We start from the raw sequence: 18,710 nt of genomic DNA on the forward strand, positions 1-18,710 counted from the left end.
AAAGGGCGGGAAGGAGGTGCGGGGCAGCGGAGAGGTGGGAATCGGGGGTCCCCGGGGATGGGGACATAGCTGGGGCCCCGCGTCCTGACAGGAGCTGGGCGGGTTGCCGTGTACCCACACGCGCTGTGTCCTGGCGGCGCGACATTAATTGTGCTTTTTTGTTAATTGCTTTGAAGCGGCCGGTGGTGACCCGGGGGCAGGAGGAGCGGCGGAGGGGCCGGCGGCCGCTGCCATGGCGGGTGAGTGGTGAGCGGCGGCGGAGGGTAGCCCAGGCAGGCCCAGGGCCCGGGAAACCTTTTTGCTGTATAGGAGGGATCCTGAGACTTGTTTTTTTTAGCTGTTTTGCTGCTGTTGAGCGCGCAGAACATGCAGTGCTTCAAAGCTAGCGAAGTGATAACCTGCTCTGCCTGGTGCAGACGGTTACAGGTTGCGCAAATTCTCGTCAGGTGAAGAGAGTATTTATTAAGCATGTAAGAATGTGGAACATTAGAAAGGCGTGACTACATGAAGTATTGAATGTATAAAAACATTCAAAGCCATATACTTAAAAGTAGAATGCCTAGCAGAAACATTATCTTACACACATCCAAATAAAAAAATCGCACCAGAGGTGTGAATATCTCAGGTTTTGTACAAAGGACCAAACCTGTATTCTTTACTGACCTTTTCCTGTGTAAAAAGGAATTTAGATAATGCTTTAAAACACTAGAGGTTTTCACACAGTGTATGTAGTTGATGTTGCAAGCTCTCTGAAGTTAGTAGCTTTTTCCGTGTGACGTGCGTCTGGCGCAGTATCCTTATCTACTGATCCAGATGGGACAGCCCACGTCACTCAGAAAAAAAAGCTGTAAAAAATCTGACTGACAATTCATAATATAACCATTTTATATCATGTTTGTGAAACAAACAACCCACTCCCCCAAAAAAACAGGTAAATGTTGCTACTCCAGGAAACATTCAAATACCTGATACAAAGAAGAGAATAGCCTGCTTTTGCTTTTTTTTTTTAGTGGTGCTGGCATACGCATGTATGTTTTGGGAAGCAGGACTATCTTCCCTTTTCCTAAACTTCATTTTCTTTTCAATTACCAAACAAAACCCACTAAAGTCATTCTGCAAAAAGACAAGATTGTGTTGCTCTGTAAGTTTAATCTTATACAAGCCATTTAAGAAGTCTTTTAAAAAGGAAAACAACTGACAAACGCCTCACCAAAGCTTTCAGGCCACAGTTGATCAGCCTTAACTGACTGATTGATCTTCTCTATGAAGACAGAAGTCTGGTTTGTTTAACTTCTGGTTACAACTCCTTACATAAAAAGATATAATTAATTATGAGCATGAAACATGCCTAAGACTGTCTCTATGTACAGTTCTGTCTTGGTAGGGAACAGATTTGTGGTAACAAGTTTGACGAATTTCAAGTCCATAAATTGGAGTGATGCAGAAATTAACGAGCTGGTACACGGATTAAAGTAAATGCTACTTTGAACACGAAGTTAAATGCCTCATAGTGCAATCCAGCAAGTGTTACTTCAGTGACATAGGAAATGTAGAACTATTACCTTTTTTTTTAACATGTGCTTTATTATTTGGAAGTCTCATACATCTGAAGTACCATTATAAGGAGCACCTGTAGGAAAATCAAACCTAGAAGCATGCATTTGAAAGTAAGGATTGTCTGTTATTAATGAAATATTTCAAAGACATTGAAAATAAGTCTCTTTTCTTAGCTTTATAGGATTGTTCCACAAAAATGCACATTAACTGTATCACAGTACATACAAATATTGTGGATGAACAATAGAAATCACCACCCTTCCATATGAGATGCATCAAGAACAAATTGTTATCCCTTATAATGTCAGAAACATAAAAGGCACCATAATAGAATGTTTAGAAAAAACTCAGTTTATGCCAGTATATTTTGATTTAAAATTGTAAGAATTGCTGTCCCGACTTAAAACAAAAAGTCTTTCACACCTGTAAATTATCATTAGAAACTTGTAAACCTTTACATTTTTTTCCAGAAGTATCAGGTGCAAATGCAAGGCAAATATAAAATCTATTGACTTATTAGATTACAAATACTACCCCATGAAAAAGCTGTAGTTACAAAAATATAAAAAAATATTCTAACTCCCATTGTTAGATCTTAGTTTCAATCTACTCTGCATTACAAGTCCAAAGCCAGATCTGATTTGGACACATTCCTGGAATAGGAAAGTGCGTTTGTCTTATTTTTACATTGATATTCTGACCTCTTACTGCAGTTTTGCTTTCTGGAATTGTTTTATTAGTGCATATTAAGGATGCCAAGTGGAGAGTGCTAACAGATAAAAAGTTGTATTTATCAATGGATAGTAGCAACATAAGCGTTCTCAGTCTGCTGTCCTCCAAGAAGTACATTTTTCCAAGGACAAAAGTATAATCTTTTTTTTCCCCAAGCCTCCATAGTAACTTTGTGTAGCAGCGTGCCATTTTCATTTATGAATCTGTGACCACTGGCAGGTGATTGAGAAGTACTAAATTCTTCTCTCAGACTTCAGTAAGGAACTGTGAGAAGTACACCAACTGCTAATGCTCTGTCATAGACTAGTAGCTGCTGTTGCAAGGACAACAACTGGCAACATCTCTCATCTTCTGCACGTAATAGATTGGCACATGCTGTACCCATATGGTGATTCTCTAGCCCTTGGCTTTAGTAACCTAGATCAGCATAGGATGTTGAACCAGCTATGAAGGCAGCCTAACAAAGTGCTAGTAGACACTAAAATGACTTTACTTCTAAATAATAACTTAAAATTAATGACTAGATTAAGTGATACATTCTTAATGAATAAACTTTGTAAATGCTGAGCCTAAGCCTGACAAATGCTGATGCTTTCATGGCTGAATACTGGAAGTGATGTTCCTCAGTCCTTTATCAGTGCTAGCAGGTGTCGTCCAGCTTCCAGCTCTAGAGAAATCAAAGCCTTCTTTCATCATGCAGGGAAACCAGCATAGGTTAGCAGAGCAATACAGCTGTACTCCTAGGTAGCGACCTGGTTTAGATGGGTTTTAATAAGCACTCAGGATCATTCAGCCCACAGTACAACTGTGGAAGATTTAAGAGTGAGCTGTACTATCGTTATCTTTATGCTTGGTGCAAGATATTTTCATTTAAATACCTTTCCCTTCATTAGAAACCACCCCCAGCATTTCTCCTGGTAACAACATTTGTTAGTCCTTGGCAGTTCAACCTGGATTTTGGCCAGCTAATGGGTCTCTCAGCCATGTGGTTCCAAACAAATGTTCTCCATAGATAACACGATTCTGAAATAGTGTTGTATTTCACCCTACTTGAAAGGATTGACAGTACTCACGTCTGCTTTGAAACAGTAACTTACTATGTTCCATGTATATAAAAGATGTGAGTTAACAGGAGACTCATGGAGTTGTTATGAGAGGAAGTGTTCAGTGCTGTTATCTTAGGCTGGGATAACGTGTTCAATAGCATATGAATAAGAAGTTAATATTCCTCATTATGTTTCAGTTTCATAAAAACAGGGTTCAAGCAGACACCATGTTTGCTCCTCTGATCAAAACTGTATTTTCCACTCAGATTATGCTGTGATGGCAGGATTTCTTTTTAACAGAAATTCAAAGGTATCTGCACACATCTGCCAAATTTGTTTTGTTTTTAAACAAGCATGCTGTACCTACATGCTTAAACAGATTTGGAGAACACTTCATACTTAACAACAACAAAACTGAAACCAAACAATACCTATAATGTAGGCTTTTGATTTTTTTTTTAGTAGAATTTTAAGATGGGAAACATGTCCCTAGCTAAACAATTGCTCTTGGCATTTCTGTTTTGTAAAAAACCCCACACAACAGTAGTAATTTTAATGCGCAACTCCATTCCCCAACCTATGGAGAGAAAAGTTCACGAATGTAATTTCCAATCAAGGCACAAAATCATTTACTGACTTTCTTGTCACTGCTTTCTTCACATTCTCCCCTTCCCCTTAAAAAAAAAGTTGGTGTAACAACTTCTTCTATACCAGACATTAAATTTAATAGTCCAATAAGTTGTAGCAGTATCTGAGATTGGTTCTATCTATTTAGAATTTAGTTAAATTAGATGAACAGCACGTTCTCAGCACATCTTTGTTCATTTTCTGCATTCACCTTGAAGGGGAGGGGATGAGGGGAGAGAAGCCCCAGTAGTTTCATGCATATTTTTCAAGAAACTTTATGTGGAAGTCTTTCACTTTCTCCAGTAGGATCTTCAGCTTCTCTACTGGAGGAAGAATGGTCATTCTGAAAAATAACAGTTAAAGGAAGAAGAAAAACAACCCACGTTATCTTCAAAACAAACTAAAATTTGATCTTTGCACAGATGTGATTAATCTCAGGGCACAGCTAGTAATGTGTTAAGTTTAACATCTGTTTTGATATGATTCTCTTATTTTCTGCATTTATGCTTTAATTGAACTATACTATTAAACTAGAGCAATTTCTTTCAACTGGTTAATATATAGGAATTCGAGAATTGTTATTTCCTGTTGAGTGGTAAAGAAGTTTATCAGTAAGAAATAACAGCACCTCAGTTTCCATTTTGGGGGCAGTTATGCCAAATTATACTCATTTTTTTGAGCTTTAGGGTTGGGCAGTTATGAGTAAACGTACATTTCTTTTTGAATTGAAAACTTAATTCAGAAGCATTAAATCAATGCAACATCCCACACTGCAGTTTTTAGTCCCTTTTTTTCCTTCTTCTGCACAATCCGAAAATCATGTTGAGTGATTGCAGATGATGCAAGACTGTATGCAGTATGTACAGAACAAAATGTTTTTCCCACACTGGTACAGGAATGGACTCACACTAGCTTTTTTCCTGGAGCTGCATGCACCCAGATATCTAACCCAGCTATCCGTGTTGCAGAACTATCATGGCTAAAGGTACTCTCTGTTACATTGCTTCAGACCAAACAAGACTAAATTTCGTGATAAATTCCAGCTATCAGTGGCTCGGCTGGAGTAAAGTGCTGTTTATTGGAAGCAAAAGCAATAGAGTTTATGTTCATAGTTTTGGTATTAGAAGATTTAATTCAACGTTGTGTTTTGGTAAAGTAAAGAGTTATTCAGTGTGTCTAAGGAGCAGATTTATAGGGAAGATGCTGCATCTTTCATGCAGTTTTTCCGTATGGAAACACTTTTATCCGCCCTCCCCTCAGAAGAAAGCAGGGCAATTTTTATAATGCCGTAGCCAACTTTAAGATTAGAGTATAAGCTATTATTATTGTTTGTATTCGTGGAGAAGGCACTTCAAATGTCAGTGTATAAAAATAGAATAAAACTGTGTCAGCGTGCTGTGAAAACACTGTAAAAACCTGAATAGCTCATCTAGCAGACCAGGTCGGTGACCAAGCTGTCAGTCCACAGAAAATGTCCAGTATAAAATGAGACAACATAAACTTAAATAAAACTCAGTATATTTAATCAGAAGAGAAAGTACTGGGATGGTACTTAGCTTACTACAGTTCATTTGATTTCAAACAAACAGAAACTGTACCTGAAATGGTAGCTTCCTTCTCTTTGTCCGAATCCGCTTCCAGGTACGACACATATTCCGGTCTCTTCCAGAAGTTTCATACAATAGAACATATCAGGTGCCATTTTGTGAGCCTAAGGGAATGGATGCCTTGGAATTATTGAACTCAAAATATTCCAAATATATAGAATTTCATGATTGCTTTTCTTACTGAAACCTTATCTTACATTATTTGTTTCTTTATCTACTAAAGAAGCTGAAAAACAGTTGCTAATGGGACAGTTTACACTGTGAATTAAAATAACTACTTCATAGAGGAACAAGGCTGAAGAACCTCTGCAAAACACTCGCTTCAAAAGAGAGGTTTTAGATATTTTTGTTTTTCTCCTTGACTTGCTTGTAACTTTTTGTAAAGTCTCAAAATTGTACTTACAAAAATCTAAGCCACTGACGTTTGACAAGATTAAATTAATGAGAGCTGTGTGTTCCAGTTCCGTTGGCAGTTACTATTTTTTTCCCCTGAATTATCTGCTGACTAGAAAGTCCCCTGATTAATAAGTATGAAGTTCTTAAATACATGCAGGTTATGTGCCTAATCAAATCATCAGCTGAAAAACAGCCCTATTTTTGTCCTCAGCTATGCTGATAAAGTTCCCTTTAAAAAATGTATATTACATATTAGGTAGCGGAGCCCTAGTTAGGAACAAAAAGACTTGTCATTTAGTAGTACAGCTTACTGACCCAAATGCAAAAAGGTATTTACAAAAGTAAAATTTGTAAGAAAACCTCCCTCCCTCTTTCCCACACTTCCTGAATGGCTCTTCTTTTGCAGGGTCAGTCGCACGCTGCCATTCACAACCCCCCGGGCACGTGCTGGCCTACCGAACCCAGCCACAGGCAGCAATTTGGAATTTGCACAGGCCCTGTGACTTCATCTATTTAACACTGGTGTCCTTGGGTAACATTCTCAACCTGGAAGCCTTACCACTGTGATGAAATGCTCTGTTCTGTTTTCCTCTCTTAAAATAAAGGTCATGTTATATTTAAGATCATACGTAGTCAATGAAGTACTGCTTTTGTAACTATATGAGCTTACTCTATCTCTTGAATAAAAATTCATCATTAGAAGTGGCAGGCACAAGTGTGTGAAGGTTAAAATGGATCGGGGTAAAAATGACTGACTGACCTTGGCTTCCTCAATGGCTTTGGAAGGAATAAAGATCCGTGGGAAAGCATACATAGCTCCTTGAAGTGGATTGCAGTGAATTCCTGGTACCTTGTTAAACATGTCTTCTGTTAGTTTGGCTTTTTTGGCGAGATTGTTCAAAACAGATTCCTTCTCCTGTTTAAAAGGAAGGTGTTCGGTTTGACATATTTGAAGTGGCAATAAAAACACCAGAGAAAACTATGATGCTCTAGAAGCCTTCTCCGAATTAAGTGTTTTTAGGGCTTTGTTGAGCTATTAGAGAAAATGGTGTTCCTAATTCCAGTCATACTCTTAAAGACAGCAGTGCAAAAAGGCATTAGCAGGATACAACTACAAAGTGTTGTAGATAGACAATAACCTGCAGAAGTCTCTATCTGCATGCCCTCTTCTTACATTATTCCTTCTGAGCATCCACTCTTGGCTATTTTTAGAGACCATGTTAGCTGAACCTTTGATCTGACTCAATACTGTAATTTCTTACGCCAGATTCAGTTTCATTTTTACAAGTGAGAAACTATATGTATACTTTAGTACAGAATACCATGTTGTTCAGTATGTAGAGGCACCAGATACCTAAGAATAAGGCTGATTTTATAACTGTATTTGAACTTACAACACTGTTTAGATTTTAGTAAAAGCAAATCTTATTTAGAAATTCTTTTCTCATGCTAAACACAGGAGAAAAGTCAAATTTATCAACAAGAAAGTTCAGTTGATAATGCCTTCTTAGCTTTTTTTGGCTCCTAAACAAAGGAACCATAAAAGGAATAAAAAGTATTTTAAAGGTAGTCATATGGAGTTAATTTAAAATACCCTGCATAGTTCTGTAAATCGGTGTTATTACAGGCTTGCCAGAGAAGAAAGAAAGAAGTCTGCACTCAGCGCATATTTTGAGTTCACAATACTTAGGATAGGTTTAGGAAATGCGCAAAAGAACAAGAATGTCATTGCTGACCTTTATGAACTGTGAATAAGATTCTTCTCCAGGTATTGGAGGATTCACTACAATATCCATTGCTGCTTGTCCTGAGACTGGAGGACAAAGGCGAACAGAAAGCAGCTTAACAAGCTGTCCTTTAATTTCTGGGTGCAAGTTAATGACCTCCATGTAACCTCCTCTGTAGCCACATCTGTGATTAAAGTGAACAGAACAGATCGGTTAACCTCGAGTGTATAAATACTGGAAAAGCAATGAAAATAACTGCAGAAGTGGAAAGACAATTAGTGAGGATCTTACAATATGTAACATACAGGTTGTTGAAACAGCTGCTATACTCATAATGTTTTAAGATGGAACTAAATGATATGTCATTAAGCCCTAGTATCTCATACCAAGAAAATCATGTACATGCAGCTTCCCTATTAGGCAAGTTAACGACTAACTTGGATTGTTTGTTCTTCAGAACAAGAGCATATGGCTGTAGCAGCAGTCATTTAGTCAGAAAAGTCTTTTTCTTCCATCTCTTCCTCCCCAAAACAACCAAAACCAAACATTTGTAATATCAAATGTCCCAGTGATTCCAGAACTGTTCCCTTGAACGTTGGAGACTGTATTGTCCTTTATCACAGGTCTGGCTTAGGACTGTAGGATTTCACCTTTGTGGAACTGAGGTATTAGGTGTCTGAAATAAATACAGTTATTATTTTGTACTTTGAATACCACTGAGCTAATCCATTACTTTGTGCCTTAAATGCTTGTTTTCCTTTTCTTAATAGTCTTTAGTTAAAATTAATAGAGGACAGTGGATTACCTTCAGGTCACTAACATGAAACGGCTGCCCAACCAGATTAATGAGGAAGATGAAATAAAAAAAACAAACTAAAGCAGACTTACTCGCCCATGTATCCCTTAGAGGTGGAGTGAAAAGAGGCCAGCTCAACATTGTTATAGTACTCGGGTCCCATCTCATACAGAATCTTTTTGAAAGAATGAAACTGGCATCCTTCAGAGTACACATTGTCCTGGTAAACCTGAACAGTCAGAAGACATTAATGTGCTCTGTTCCCCCAACTAAGGATAAAAGATGGCCTTTTAGAGAGCCAGTACTAACACTCGAAACTTAAAGCCATTAGAAGACACAAGGTTCTTTGTTAAGTAATATTTACTGTACTGATACATTTTATCTCGTGAGGCCATAGTTAATAGTTTAGCCTTTGGAAGAACAGTGAGCTGCTTTGTATAATTTAACCTTTACTTGTATGTTTAAATTGATCTTCCTTCTGTTTCTTTCAGTTGAAGTGGCCCGAGTATCACACAGATTTTTAGGTCAGTTCCAGCAAAGTTCCTCCTTGTGTCTCCTTGCTTGAGTCCCCTATACTTTCTCTCTAGTTAAAATCCAGATCAAGCTTCCTCTCATATTATTCCTCTGATATTAAGAATCTTATATGTTTGTTCATGTCTTAATATGATAACAGAGAATCTGTTCCCTGTACTTAAAAAATACCAATACCACACATGGAATAAAATTACACCTCATGTGCATACTCTTAGCTGTGCTTTTGAGAGAATAGAGTATTCCATTACCTCATCAGCCATAAGAAAAAGTTTCTCTTCCCAAGCGAAGTGTATCACATCTTCAATGCACTTTCTGTTTTGCACCTGTCCTGTAGTTTGATTTTTAAAGCAAGAAGAAAGTTAGTGGAGCATATATATACAAATCTTTTCATCCAGGCCTAGTTAGACTACCAGCTTTTCAGTAAGATATCCCTCTTTCTCAGAAAAGTGCTATTGAATTTTCTAATTCAGTTCAGTAAGTGTGAAATTAAGGAACATTTTTGGAGGAATTATGGTTCAAGGTAACTTAGTCCATCTCAAGCAAAGGAAGTGTTAGATACAGTAATCAATCCATAACTTATTAAGAGTAGTACTCTGTGCATAACTAATCATTTGAAGTACTCACATGCACGATGGTTAAGTGGGAGCTAGTTTCTCACTAATCAACCTCAACTACTCAAAAACCTAAATTCTTCAGAGGGAGGCAGTGGTTGCTGCTGAGTTCAGAGTGTATCTGTAGTCATTGCCTCTCAGAGGCAAGATGCTACAGGCCACGTCGGAGACAAAATCTTTGATAAAGGCCAAAAGTGACTGAAAGTCATTCCACAAATCTGCAGAAGTTCAGTGGAAGCAGTGGCTCCAAATGGGATCCAGTGAAGTGAACCTTCTCCCTCCTCTCTTCCCAAATCCCTGGAGGTCCATGATACTGAAAATAAGTTTCTAAAAGCATGACATACTGTCCTACTTACAGCACTGATCTCTAGAATTCAGCTTTACATATTTGATATGTATTTAGGATTTGCCTGCAATGTCGAATGAAAGGGGGAAAAAATGAAATTGATCTTAAAACCCATCCATGAAACAAAATTGCCACAGACCTGTGGGATTTCCAGGGTTGATGATGCAGAGGACTTTTGGATTGCAATATGCCTTAGCTTCATTCAAGGAACGGCGAAGTTCATTCACATCTAGAGCCCAGCAATTTTCTTCATCCAAATAGTAGTTCACCTGGATAGCATCTAGTTCAGATATGGCTGCTGAATATAAGGGATATTGTGGTATAGGGATCATCACTCCTGTTCGGGATCTTCCACCTCCTGAGACCAGGATCTTCAAAATTGTCTGGGGAAAAAGTAGAAAATAAGAAAAAAAAGTCACACGTAATTAATATTATATTCTACAGTAAGTTACTGGTCTTCCTTCTTAAAAAATCTGGAGTTAAGGTAGATTTCTATTCTACAAGCATACAGTCACTTTCTTATACCAACGAGGACTTATTTATTTCAAGTTAGGTTACTGGCTGAGTAAGGATGGTCTAACTCAGCTTAATGGAATTCCTCTGCGTGTCACGGCTTCTAAAGATCATGTCTGATAAACTGCAAAATTTAGGAAAAACATTCCGAGCACAAGGCTAGAGGGAAAGTTGGAAACAGGAGTATCAAGATCATGGTTTTCCTACCGTGCCCAGTTGTAAGCAAAGAAGTGTCAGCTAGTTGTTGCTTGTTACCTTCCACTCATCTTATCTCACTCAACACAGGAGGCCAATAAACAAAACCAGAAATTAGAACTGGGGCCTGTGGAGGTTCTCCTTTGGAACAGAGACTGGTTTAGATTAGGAGCTATTGTGTCCAGGTGAGAACAAAGCTGGAGACTTGCATTATGGTTTCATTTTCAAGTAATAGAAGAGACCAAAAGTCTGCATGTCTTCGGATGGAAATCTAATGTATGACGTGCAGTTTATGCCCAGAAGACACAGACAGAAACATAATGCTTGTGCTACGGTCAGTCCAGAGGATTTACCTGTGCCCAACAGCTGTGTGTCTGTGTGTGTCAATGTGTAGGCTTTTTACATGTGAACTAAATAAAAGAGTGCGTTTGGTGTGGGAATTGGAGAGATTTCTTGCCTTTATAACCAAGGGAGAATTCTAAAGTACAGTTACGATCAAAGTGAGCATCCTTATCAGCATGTAAGTGATAGTGTAAAACCAAAAATATTTCTTCAGGTATTACAATGGTATCCTTTAAGTTTCTTGTTGGTTCTAGAACAAAATCTGCCTTTCTCATCACATACTAATTCAGCTGTCAAGCTCATGATTTATAATCGACATAATCTTGTACCCACCACTAGTTTAAAAATACCAAGCATCCAAAATGTATAATCAGGACCAAATGCTGATTTAAAAACTCTTTAACACTCTCCCCCAACTTGTGAAAGAATAGTTGTTTTATCCTTGGAAGCGCCAAATAATGAGACTCATTGTACTGCTGACTTTTCATCATTGGTGAAATCAAATAAGCATGGTACAGATTTGATATGCTACGCTGCCATTCCTGACAAGCTGCCAGTGTAACACTTGGCATCCTAAACTCTGGAAAGCCAATTCACTGAAGACATCTGGAGAACTGTTCATGTCAGAACGTTGTCATTCTGAACTCTGCCACTAGATGTCATTTAAAAAAAAACCTTTTACGAACGAGCTATAAAAGGCTGCCTTAATAAAAGCAAAGAACTGCTAGTTGTTTAATATCAGTAAATGTGTCTGTTTAAAGGAAAAATCTAATAGATCGTTATTCCTGTCTTAACTAAGGACTATCTTTGAACCTCGGTTGAAGCCAAAACTTGAAGTTTTTCCCAAACAAGCTGGTTACTGAAATAGATCTTTGGGATTTTCACTGGCATTAAGCTACACTAGCAGAGAGTTTACTAGGAAGAAGAGCTGCTGAGACTTCTCACCTCCGAGGTCATTCCCTCTTCTCTCTGCCATTGATTCACACCCTCTGATCTTCAGTGCTTATGTATCTGAACCACTGAGGACACCATAGTCTGAATGGTCTGAATCTCCTAAATTTATATTTAGGCACCCATGTAGTTTATACTACCTTTACAAAAGGTACAAGTTAACCTATATTAAGAGACTTCATCTTCATGTGCCTGTTTCTTGGATGGCATCTTACATCCACTCAGTTGGGTTTATTGGATATCCACTTAATGTCACTTCAGTACCAGATCAAACTCACAGGAGTTTGTGAGTCCAGATGTTCAACAAAGATCTGTATTTCCAAAGGTAACTGATAAATTGTAGTTTATATCAAGAAGGGACAGGTTTAATTTTAACACTTACAGCAATACCATCACTTGCCCCAGTGGTAAGATATATGTTATCTGGATCTGCAGGAACCCCTCCATCTCTTCTTTCAATATATGAAGCAACATCTTCACGGATGCAATTTATACCTTGACTGGCACTGTAAGATCCTGTGAAAAACAGAGAATGAGATGAGAATTGGGTACGATGAACATCAGATTTTCTGTTTGCTAGCAGAACTCCTGAGTATTGTACGAAGAAGCTTGTATATATGAGGGCTTTGGATCCCCAGGATTGGGTTGTTTTTTTTCAAGGAGTAGGAAACGGAGTTGGTTTTTTCATAAAGCAAAAAAAAAGTCATTTGGAATTAGACAAATACAGTAAGTATCACTAAAATACAAAAATAATATACTGGATTGGTGAAAAGTAGGATTTAAAGCCTACTTTGCAAACTGAGACAGCAGTCCCATTTTGACTATCTCCCAGTTGCTTTCTTTATGTTGAAAAACCTCTTTACAATATCAGCCAACACCCATTTAAGTAACGGGAACAAAGAACAGAGGTAGCATGTGCAATAGAAAGGAAAATAACTTCTTTAAATCCGTGACAGAAAATAAGATTTCTATCTGCAATATGAAAATAATGTAATACCATTTTCTCCCACAGTCTGAAACCCAAAAAGTGCTAAACTGCTTCTCTCTCCCTCCACAACATCTCCCACAACCATTTTCAGTTATTGTAGCAGAAACATCTAGGATCCCCCCAATCTATAAGCCTCGTGCAGTTTACAAAGCACAATTAATAAATAAAATAAGATGTTAGATGCCTATGTGTATTATTGCTGAGCATGTGCAACAAATAAAGAGTGAAAATAAGCTTAAGCCAAGGTGAGGAATGGATTCAAGCTACGAAGCCTAAGACTGATGGACAGTGAAGTGACAAGCATATATCTAATTTAGAACATTGTCATGAAGCTGCACAATCTTCTTTGCTTGTTGGGTGGAGCGGAATAATTGTGCCTGACTTAACTTTTATCACTCAGTTATATACTAGTATTCTCCCTGATAATACTTCTGTGAAAGAATAATTTATAAAGACAAAGAACCTTGGCAAGTACTGTACAATTGCATGGAACAAAATGGTAATTCAGGGCACAAAGTTCCCTGATGTCCTAAATGTTTACTTTTACAGGACTAAAAGTTATATTGGGTCTATACATGGGTCTTTGACCACAGGGAGGAGGACAGTGGGACCACAGCAGGAGAAAAAACCTAAGCTGTCATTCTGTCTTGTGCTCCATTGAGGGCTGAGTCCCATGACTCAGTGAGGATATACAGAAGACATGAATTCAATTTTCATGTCTTCTACACTTAATTGTACTCAATTGATAGCTTTGACTAGAACTCACCTGTTTGCACTGTGGGATGCAAATAAACAAACCCAACCCAAAAAGCTGCATGTGCATATATTAGATATTTTTATATATAGGAGAGGGGTAAATTTCTCAGCTGCCTGGGAAGATATGACAGTTATCCCACAGGCAAAGGAAGTGATGTCAAAGGAATCCCAGAGTATTTGAACACAACAGAAGTTGAGGATATATCTGAGCCTTCATGCATGGTCTGGGAGTAGCAAGACTCAATACTATAAGTAAGGTTTTCCAAATGAACATTCATTGGAAGTGAGGTTATACTAGTTCATATCCAGAGGTCAAGACATTCATATTAACTTTGCAATTAATACATTTAAATAGGCTGGTATAGATGAGAGTACAATGCTTCAGATAGCTTGACCATATGTAGTGAAGCCACTTCTGTGCTGGATTGACAATTTTTTTGAAAATAAGGTTTTATTATAACACAACACAGCACTTGAAGCTACCTTGAGGGATCAGGTTTTGACCTTTGCTTTTTCCCAAGAAAGCCAGTTTCTCCTTCTCGGCCATGAAGAGAACGGCAGTAAGTTGTCAGACTACCAACAAAGTGATGGGAGTAACTTCCACCCAGCTGCACATCCACTTGCCTCACACTGCCTGTTTGTGGACTGCCAGAGAAAGGCTGATGAGCAACTGAGGCCAAGAGAAGGGGCTGATAGATGATAATGGAGACAGGGAGGGTGGAGAGACAGTGTAAACCAATACAGCAGATCGCTAAGGTCTACAGGGGTTTTAGTTTTCAGGAATTTAGAGGGACAGTTGTTCTTGGTACGTATCATATCGGGAAAAAATCATTTAGACTCCAGTCACTTACAGAACTTCAGTTTATCCACTGAAATGAAAAGGGTGTCTTCAGATTGATCATCTTATTTGAATATTGCAACTGTTCCAGGCCTATTTCCTCAGCATCTACTGAGCTAACGAAAATTACTTGAAATATGTGATCTTCTGACGAAAAGAGGATTTCGTACAGAGTCAACATACTTCTGAAATATCACGCAAGGCTGAATTCCTTTAATTTCATTCCAGCATGAGGCCAAGACTCAGCATTATGAGAACTCTTACCATGTCCCTGAATTTGAAAATCACTGCAAAGAAAGATTGAGGCAAAATTCAAGTGTGTCCCCAGTAACTCTTACATGAAAACTAGTACTATGTGGATTAACTGTTCCAAAGTAAGCCAGGAATGGGATTCATGTAGTGTTCTACATACAGAAACAAAACCAATGCAAAAAAGGTGAAGATAAAATACATTCTGTATTAGGCTGTGTTGTTAGGATTATTCCAAGGCTGAAATACTGCTAACGTAACCACTGTTTAGGTTTTGTTTATTTTATGAAGTTTCACGGCACCTACTCTCAATATATGCCAGTGGAAATAGGTACTGCAATCAAAAAGATTAAGAAATATGCCAATTACTCTAATAGATACTCCGCAATGTCACTGTTAGCCTGCCTGAAAGAAGGTAATTAAGTGTGCCAGGTTCTTTGCCCTACCCAGCAGCTGTAATACTATCTGCAGAGTGGAAATTCTAGTGGCATTTCCCAGGTACTAGTAGGCAGTACAGTTGCTAGATGATAATGAATTTGTCTCTTCCATTTTCTCTCTACTGAATATGCAAAGTTTGTACTTATTTATGTGTATATTATACGTATACTCTTGCAGGAACAGTGGTTGAAGAACAGAGTTCTTTAATTCTTTCAAGGGTTATTTTACCTTGTAGAAATAAGGCTTTGATATCTTCAGTTAAAACTATCTCGGCTAAGTAAAACCTACGACCTTTCAGCTGTGTAGCTTTCCCTTTGCAGAGCGTTTATCGCCTTGGTACCTGAGTTTCTGATACACTAGTTCATATCCTCACAAACATACTTAAACTGATGGTTCAAGATTAAGATACAGGACTGTGAACTGGATCAGCTGAGATGGACATACATTGTTTATTGATACCATCGTTATAGGGACAGTAGACTCCTTGGCAGAGAAACATCTAGAGATGATAAAATTGTAAACAGCCCAGTTTGTAAACAGTCAGAGCCCAGGATTAACAGATGTCATAAGAACAGTAACAAAGCTTCACTAGTAATCTCTGCCTCCTACTTTTCTTACAAAAAAAGTTCAGCATTCTGTTTGGGGTTATGCCTCAATGTTATTGCGGTGAAGGCTCCATAACTGTATAATCCTCATCTTCCTCTTCTGTGACAAGTCTCATCAAAAATTTGCAGTATTAGTCACTGCTGCTCAGTAGGCCACACCATGAACTCTCCCCCTGTCATTTTGCCCTAGGCCATCTCCCATTTGACTTGTAATCATATAAAACACGATTAAGAAATTTCAGCACTGCAGATACTGAAACTACCTTTGTTGATTCTAATACCAACAGGAGCAACTGAATCAGACGCTTACCTAAGCTGTTCCCTCCACAACCCTGCAAGATCCGCCTGGCTCGCTTTTTGGCATCTTCTGGAAAACTTGGGCTGTCCAGCAGGTTTGGGTATGTACACAGTGCCACTACCTAGAGTGCCAAGAAAATGTAAATTGACCACTTCTCAATGGTTATTTTAAGTTGGAAATATCACTGTTAACTTTGCTTGGAAATGAAGATCACAAATACTAGCTAATTTAAAACAAAGGTTATTGATGAAGGGTTTGCAGTTGTTTTTCTAAGGGTAACGCTTACAGAAGTGAGGAAATCTTACCAGGTTCCAAGTTCTGCTGATAAAAACAGTTATAGAATTATTAACTATTTGTGTTACAGACAGAAGATTGGAGTCCAAGTGAGCTATGCATAGTGCAAACACAGTAAAACACAGTTAATTATTCATATGTTATCTCTAAACAGCTCTATCCTCCACTCTGTGTATTACTAGCCCACTTTATTGACAAGAAATCGAGAGCTTAAATACGGAACAGAATTGAGAAATATGATCAAATTTTGAGGTCCCAGATACATGTTCTAATAATCCTTCCCAAAAATAACTTATAGTTATTACTAATGTGAATTTGTGGGAATTATTTGATTAAAAAAGAAGTGGTGATATGGAACATAGTAAAAGTAGAAACATGACCTAGCAGAATTAAGTTTATGAAGGAATGTAAGACACACACAATCTAGAGGTCTTGCTTGAGATCAGCTTAATTTTTTCCAGTCTCTCTCTCATTTTTATGCATACATGGTGTAATATGGATAGGCTGTTGTTGTCTTGTGGGACAATGACTAAAGAATTAATCCACGTGTGCACACAGTCATGGGGAGAAAGGATTTCCCATTTACCCAGTATTTTCTTTAATAACATTGGATCTGAATGATTTGTAAGAATCTCTGGTCTTCCTAGTTTGCTGACAGTTTGCTGTATAGCTCAATTTGATAATCTCATCACGTGGACGCCCAGTTTGATACGGCTTCAGTTTGTCCTGGAACTCTCTGAATTTACATTATTGTAGACTGATGATTTTACATGTGTGTACGGGATGCTCAGTAAATAGCGTAGTAGTAGTTTTAAACCTTGCTTGTATTTCAGGAATAATATACAAATGTGGATTCTGTTGTAGTCTTTCCTAAAAGTTAACCTACCGATTAGCTTGCCCAGAGGTATAATGTGCAAAGTCAGCAATGGTACAACTAGCTGTACCCCACTGCATACAAATCTTAAAATATACTGTCAGATGAAGAGAGGCATTTGCTTTTTATTTTGAGGACAACCACTTTCTTTTTTGAAGTGCATTATTGATAATGAATGTGCTGACTAATAACATAGGAGAAGTGGCGGGAGATGGGGAATGATCTGAAAGTAAGAAAAATTACTGTTGAAAGAGGACACTCAGCAAGCAAGGTATAGGACTTTGTCTCAGAAATCAAAATTTGTAATTCTTTACAACAGAACTATTTTAAATCCAAGTGCATCTAGGGAATAATTTATACTAATACACACATCAGACAGATTTTAAGGGATTCTTGGTAATCTAATAAAAAATCAAGAATAACATTCTTACCTGACGGAGGAAGGTGATTGGCCTCTGTCCCATTGCATGTGCATCTCCAATGTTGGCTTTAATTACTTCAGTGAAAGGTTTTTTGATTCCCTAAAAACAGATAGTTTATAATGTATTGTTAGGGCTGAAGTAGATGATAAGGAATTCCTCTTTTTTGGTATCTGTCATATGGCTAACTAAATAGTGCTTGATCTCAGAGCAGACACAGTGTTTAATGTAAATATTAATGCATTTCTTGTACAATACTGCCAGTAAATCTTAAATGCTTTATAGAAATTATGCTGACTGTGACACATTTTTAAATGATAGGCTGGTGATTTTTTTGTGATAGCTACAAGTAAGAAACTACACACTGAAGTAGAAGGGATGAAAAAGAGGCATTTTGAATTGTCAATATTAGAGCAACTTGTTTGATACACCTAAGGGAGGGATGGAATAGTCAAGAAGCTAAAAAGATTTGAGGACAATTTGAGAAATCCACCAACAAAAGAAACCTTAAGACCTATAGTACTTTTTAGAATAAAAAGAGTAAAGCTACTGCTTGCTTATTTATTTTCTATTTAGATTGAATATTACTTGTGTGGTGACCCCACTTTTCCATATACAGATGTTTTACAAAGTATATCATAGTGAGGCTCTATGTGATAAACAGCAGAAGTGCTAAATAATCACCATGAATATTTAAAAGCTTCCTAATCTCTGAAATCTGAACAGACAGCCATTTTTCCTGTAAGGAACTGAATACATCATGAGAACAGGGGGAAAACAGTTGATGAATGTTGATTAGCAATCACAGTGCTTTAAAAAGCAAAATAAAATATGGGAAAAAAGGCAAGGAACTGACTGGTAGGAAAAAAACACCATGGATTTAAATAAAAAAGATTAACTGAAAGTAAAGATCAGCATTACACGAAGAATAAACAAGGTAGCCAAGAACAAATTTATATCTTTTCTAATGT

At 37.7% G+C, this 18,710-nt stretch overlaps 2 protein-coding genes across 2 annotated transcripts in view; one reads left to right on the top strand and one right to left on the bottom strand.

Annotated features, from left to right (window-relative positions):
- Positions 1-442: 442 nt before the first annotated feature.
- GPT2 (glutamic--pyruvic transaminase 2) overlaps positions 443-18,710 on the bottom strand; it is a 28,653-nt gene continuing 10,385 nt past the window's right edge. The window contains exons 2-11 of the mRNA XM_063334449.1: positions 17,752-17,841; positions 16,165-16,273; positions 12,363-12,496; positions 10,119-10,362; positions 9,271-9,350; positions 8,581-8,717; positions 7,702-7,876; positions 6,726-6,881; positions 5,561-5,673; positions 443-4,305 (exon numbers count right to left, since the gene is read on the bottom strand). Coding sequence (XP_063190519.1) covers positions 4,215-4,305; positions 5,561-5,673; positions 6,726-6,881; positions 7,702-7,876; positions 8,581-8,717; positions 9,271-9,350; positions 10,119-10,362; positions 12,363-12,496; positions 16,165-16,273; positions 17,752-17,841 — 1,329 coding nt within the window. The 3' untranslated portion in view covers positions 443-4,214. The remainder of the gene's footprint in view (positions 4,306-5,560; positions 5,674-6,725; positions 6,882-7,701; positions 7,877-8,580; positions 8,718-9,270; positions 9,351-10,118; positions 10,363-12,362; positions 12,497-16,164; positions 16,274-17,751; positions 17,842-18,710) is intronic.
- The window catches only part of C4H16orf87 (chromosome 4 C16orf87 homolog), a 40,305-nt gene continuing 37,735 nt past the window's right edge, over positions 16,141-18,710 (top strand). The window contains exon 1 of the mRNA XM_063334455.1: positions 16,141-16,252. The gene's annotated coding sequence lies outside the window, so the exon portion shown is untranslated. The remainder of the gene's footprint in view (positions 16,253-18,710) is intronic.

The sequence above is a fragment of the Chroicocephalus ridibundus genome, chromosome 4 (assembly GCF_963924245.1).
Source record: "Chroicocephalus ridibundus chromosome 4, bChrRid1.1, whole genome shotgun sequence".
In the NCBI taxonomy this organism is placed as follows: Eukaryota; Metazoa; Chordata; class Aves; order Charadriiformes; family Laridae; genus Chroicocephalus; species Chroicocephalus ridibundus.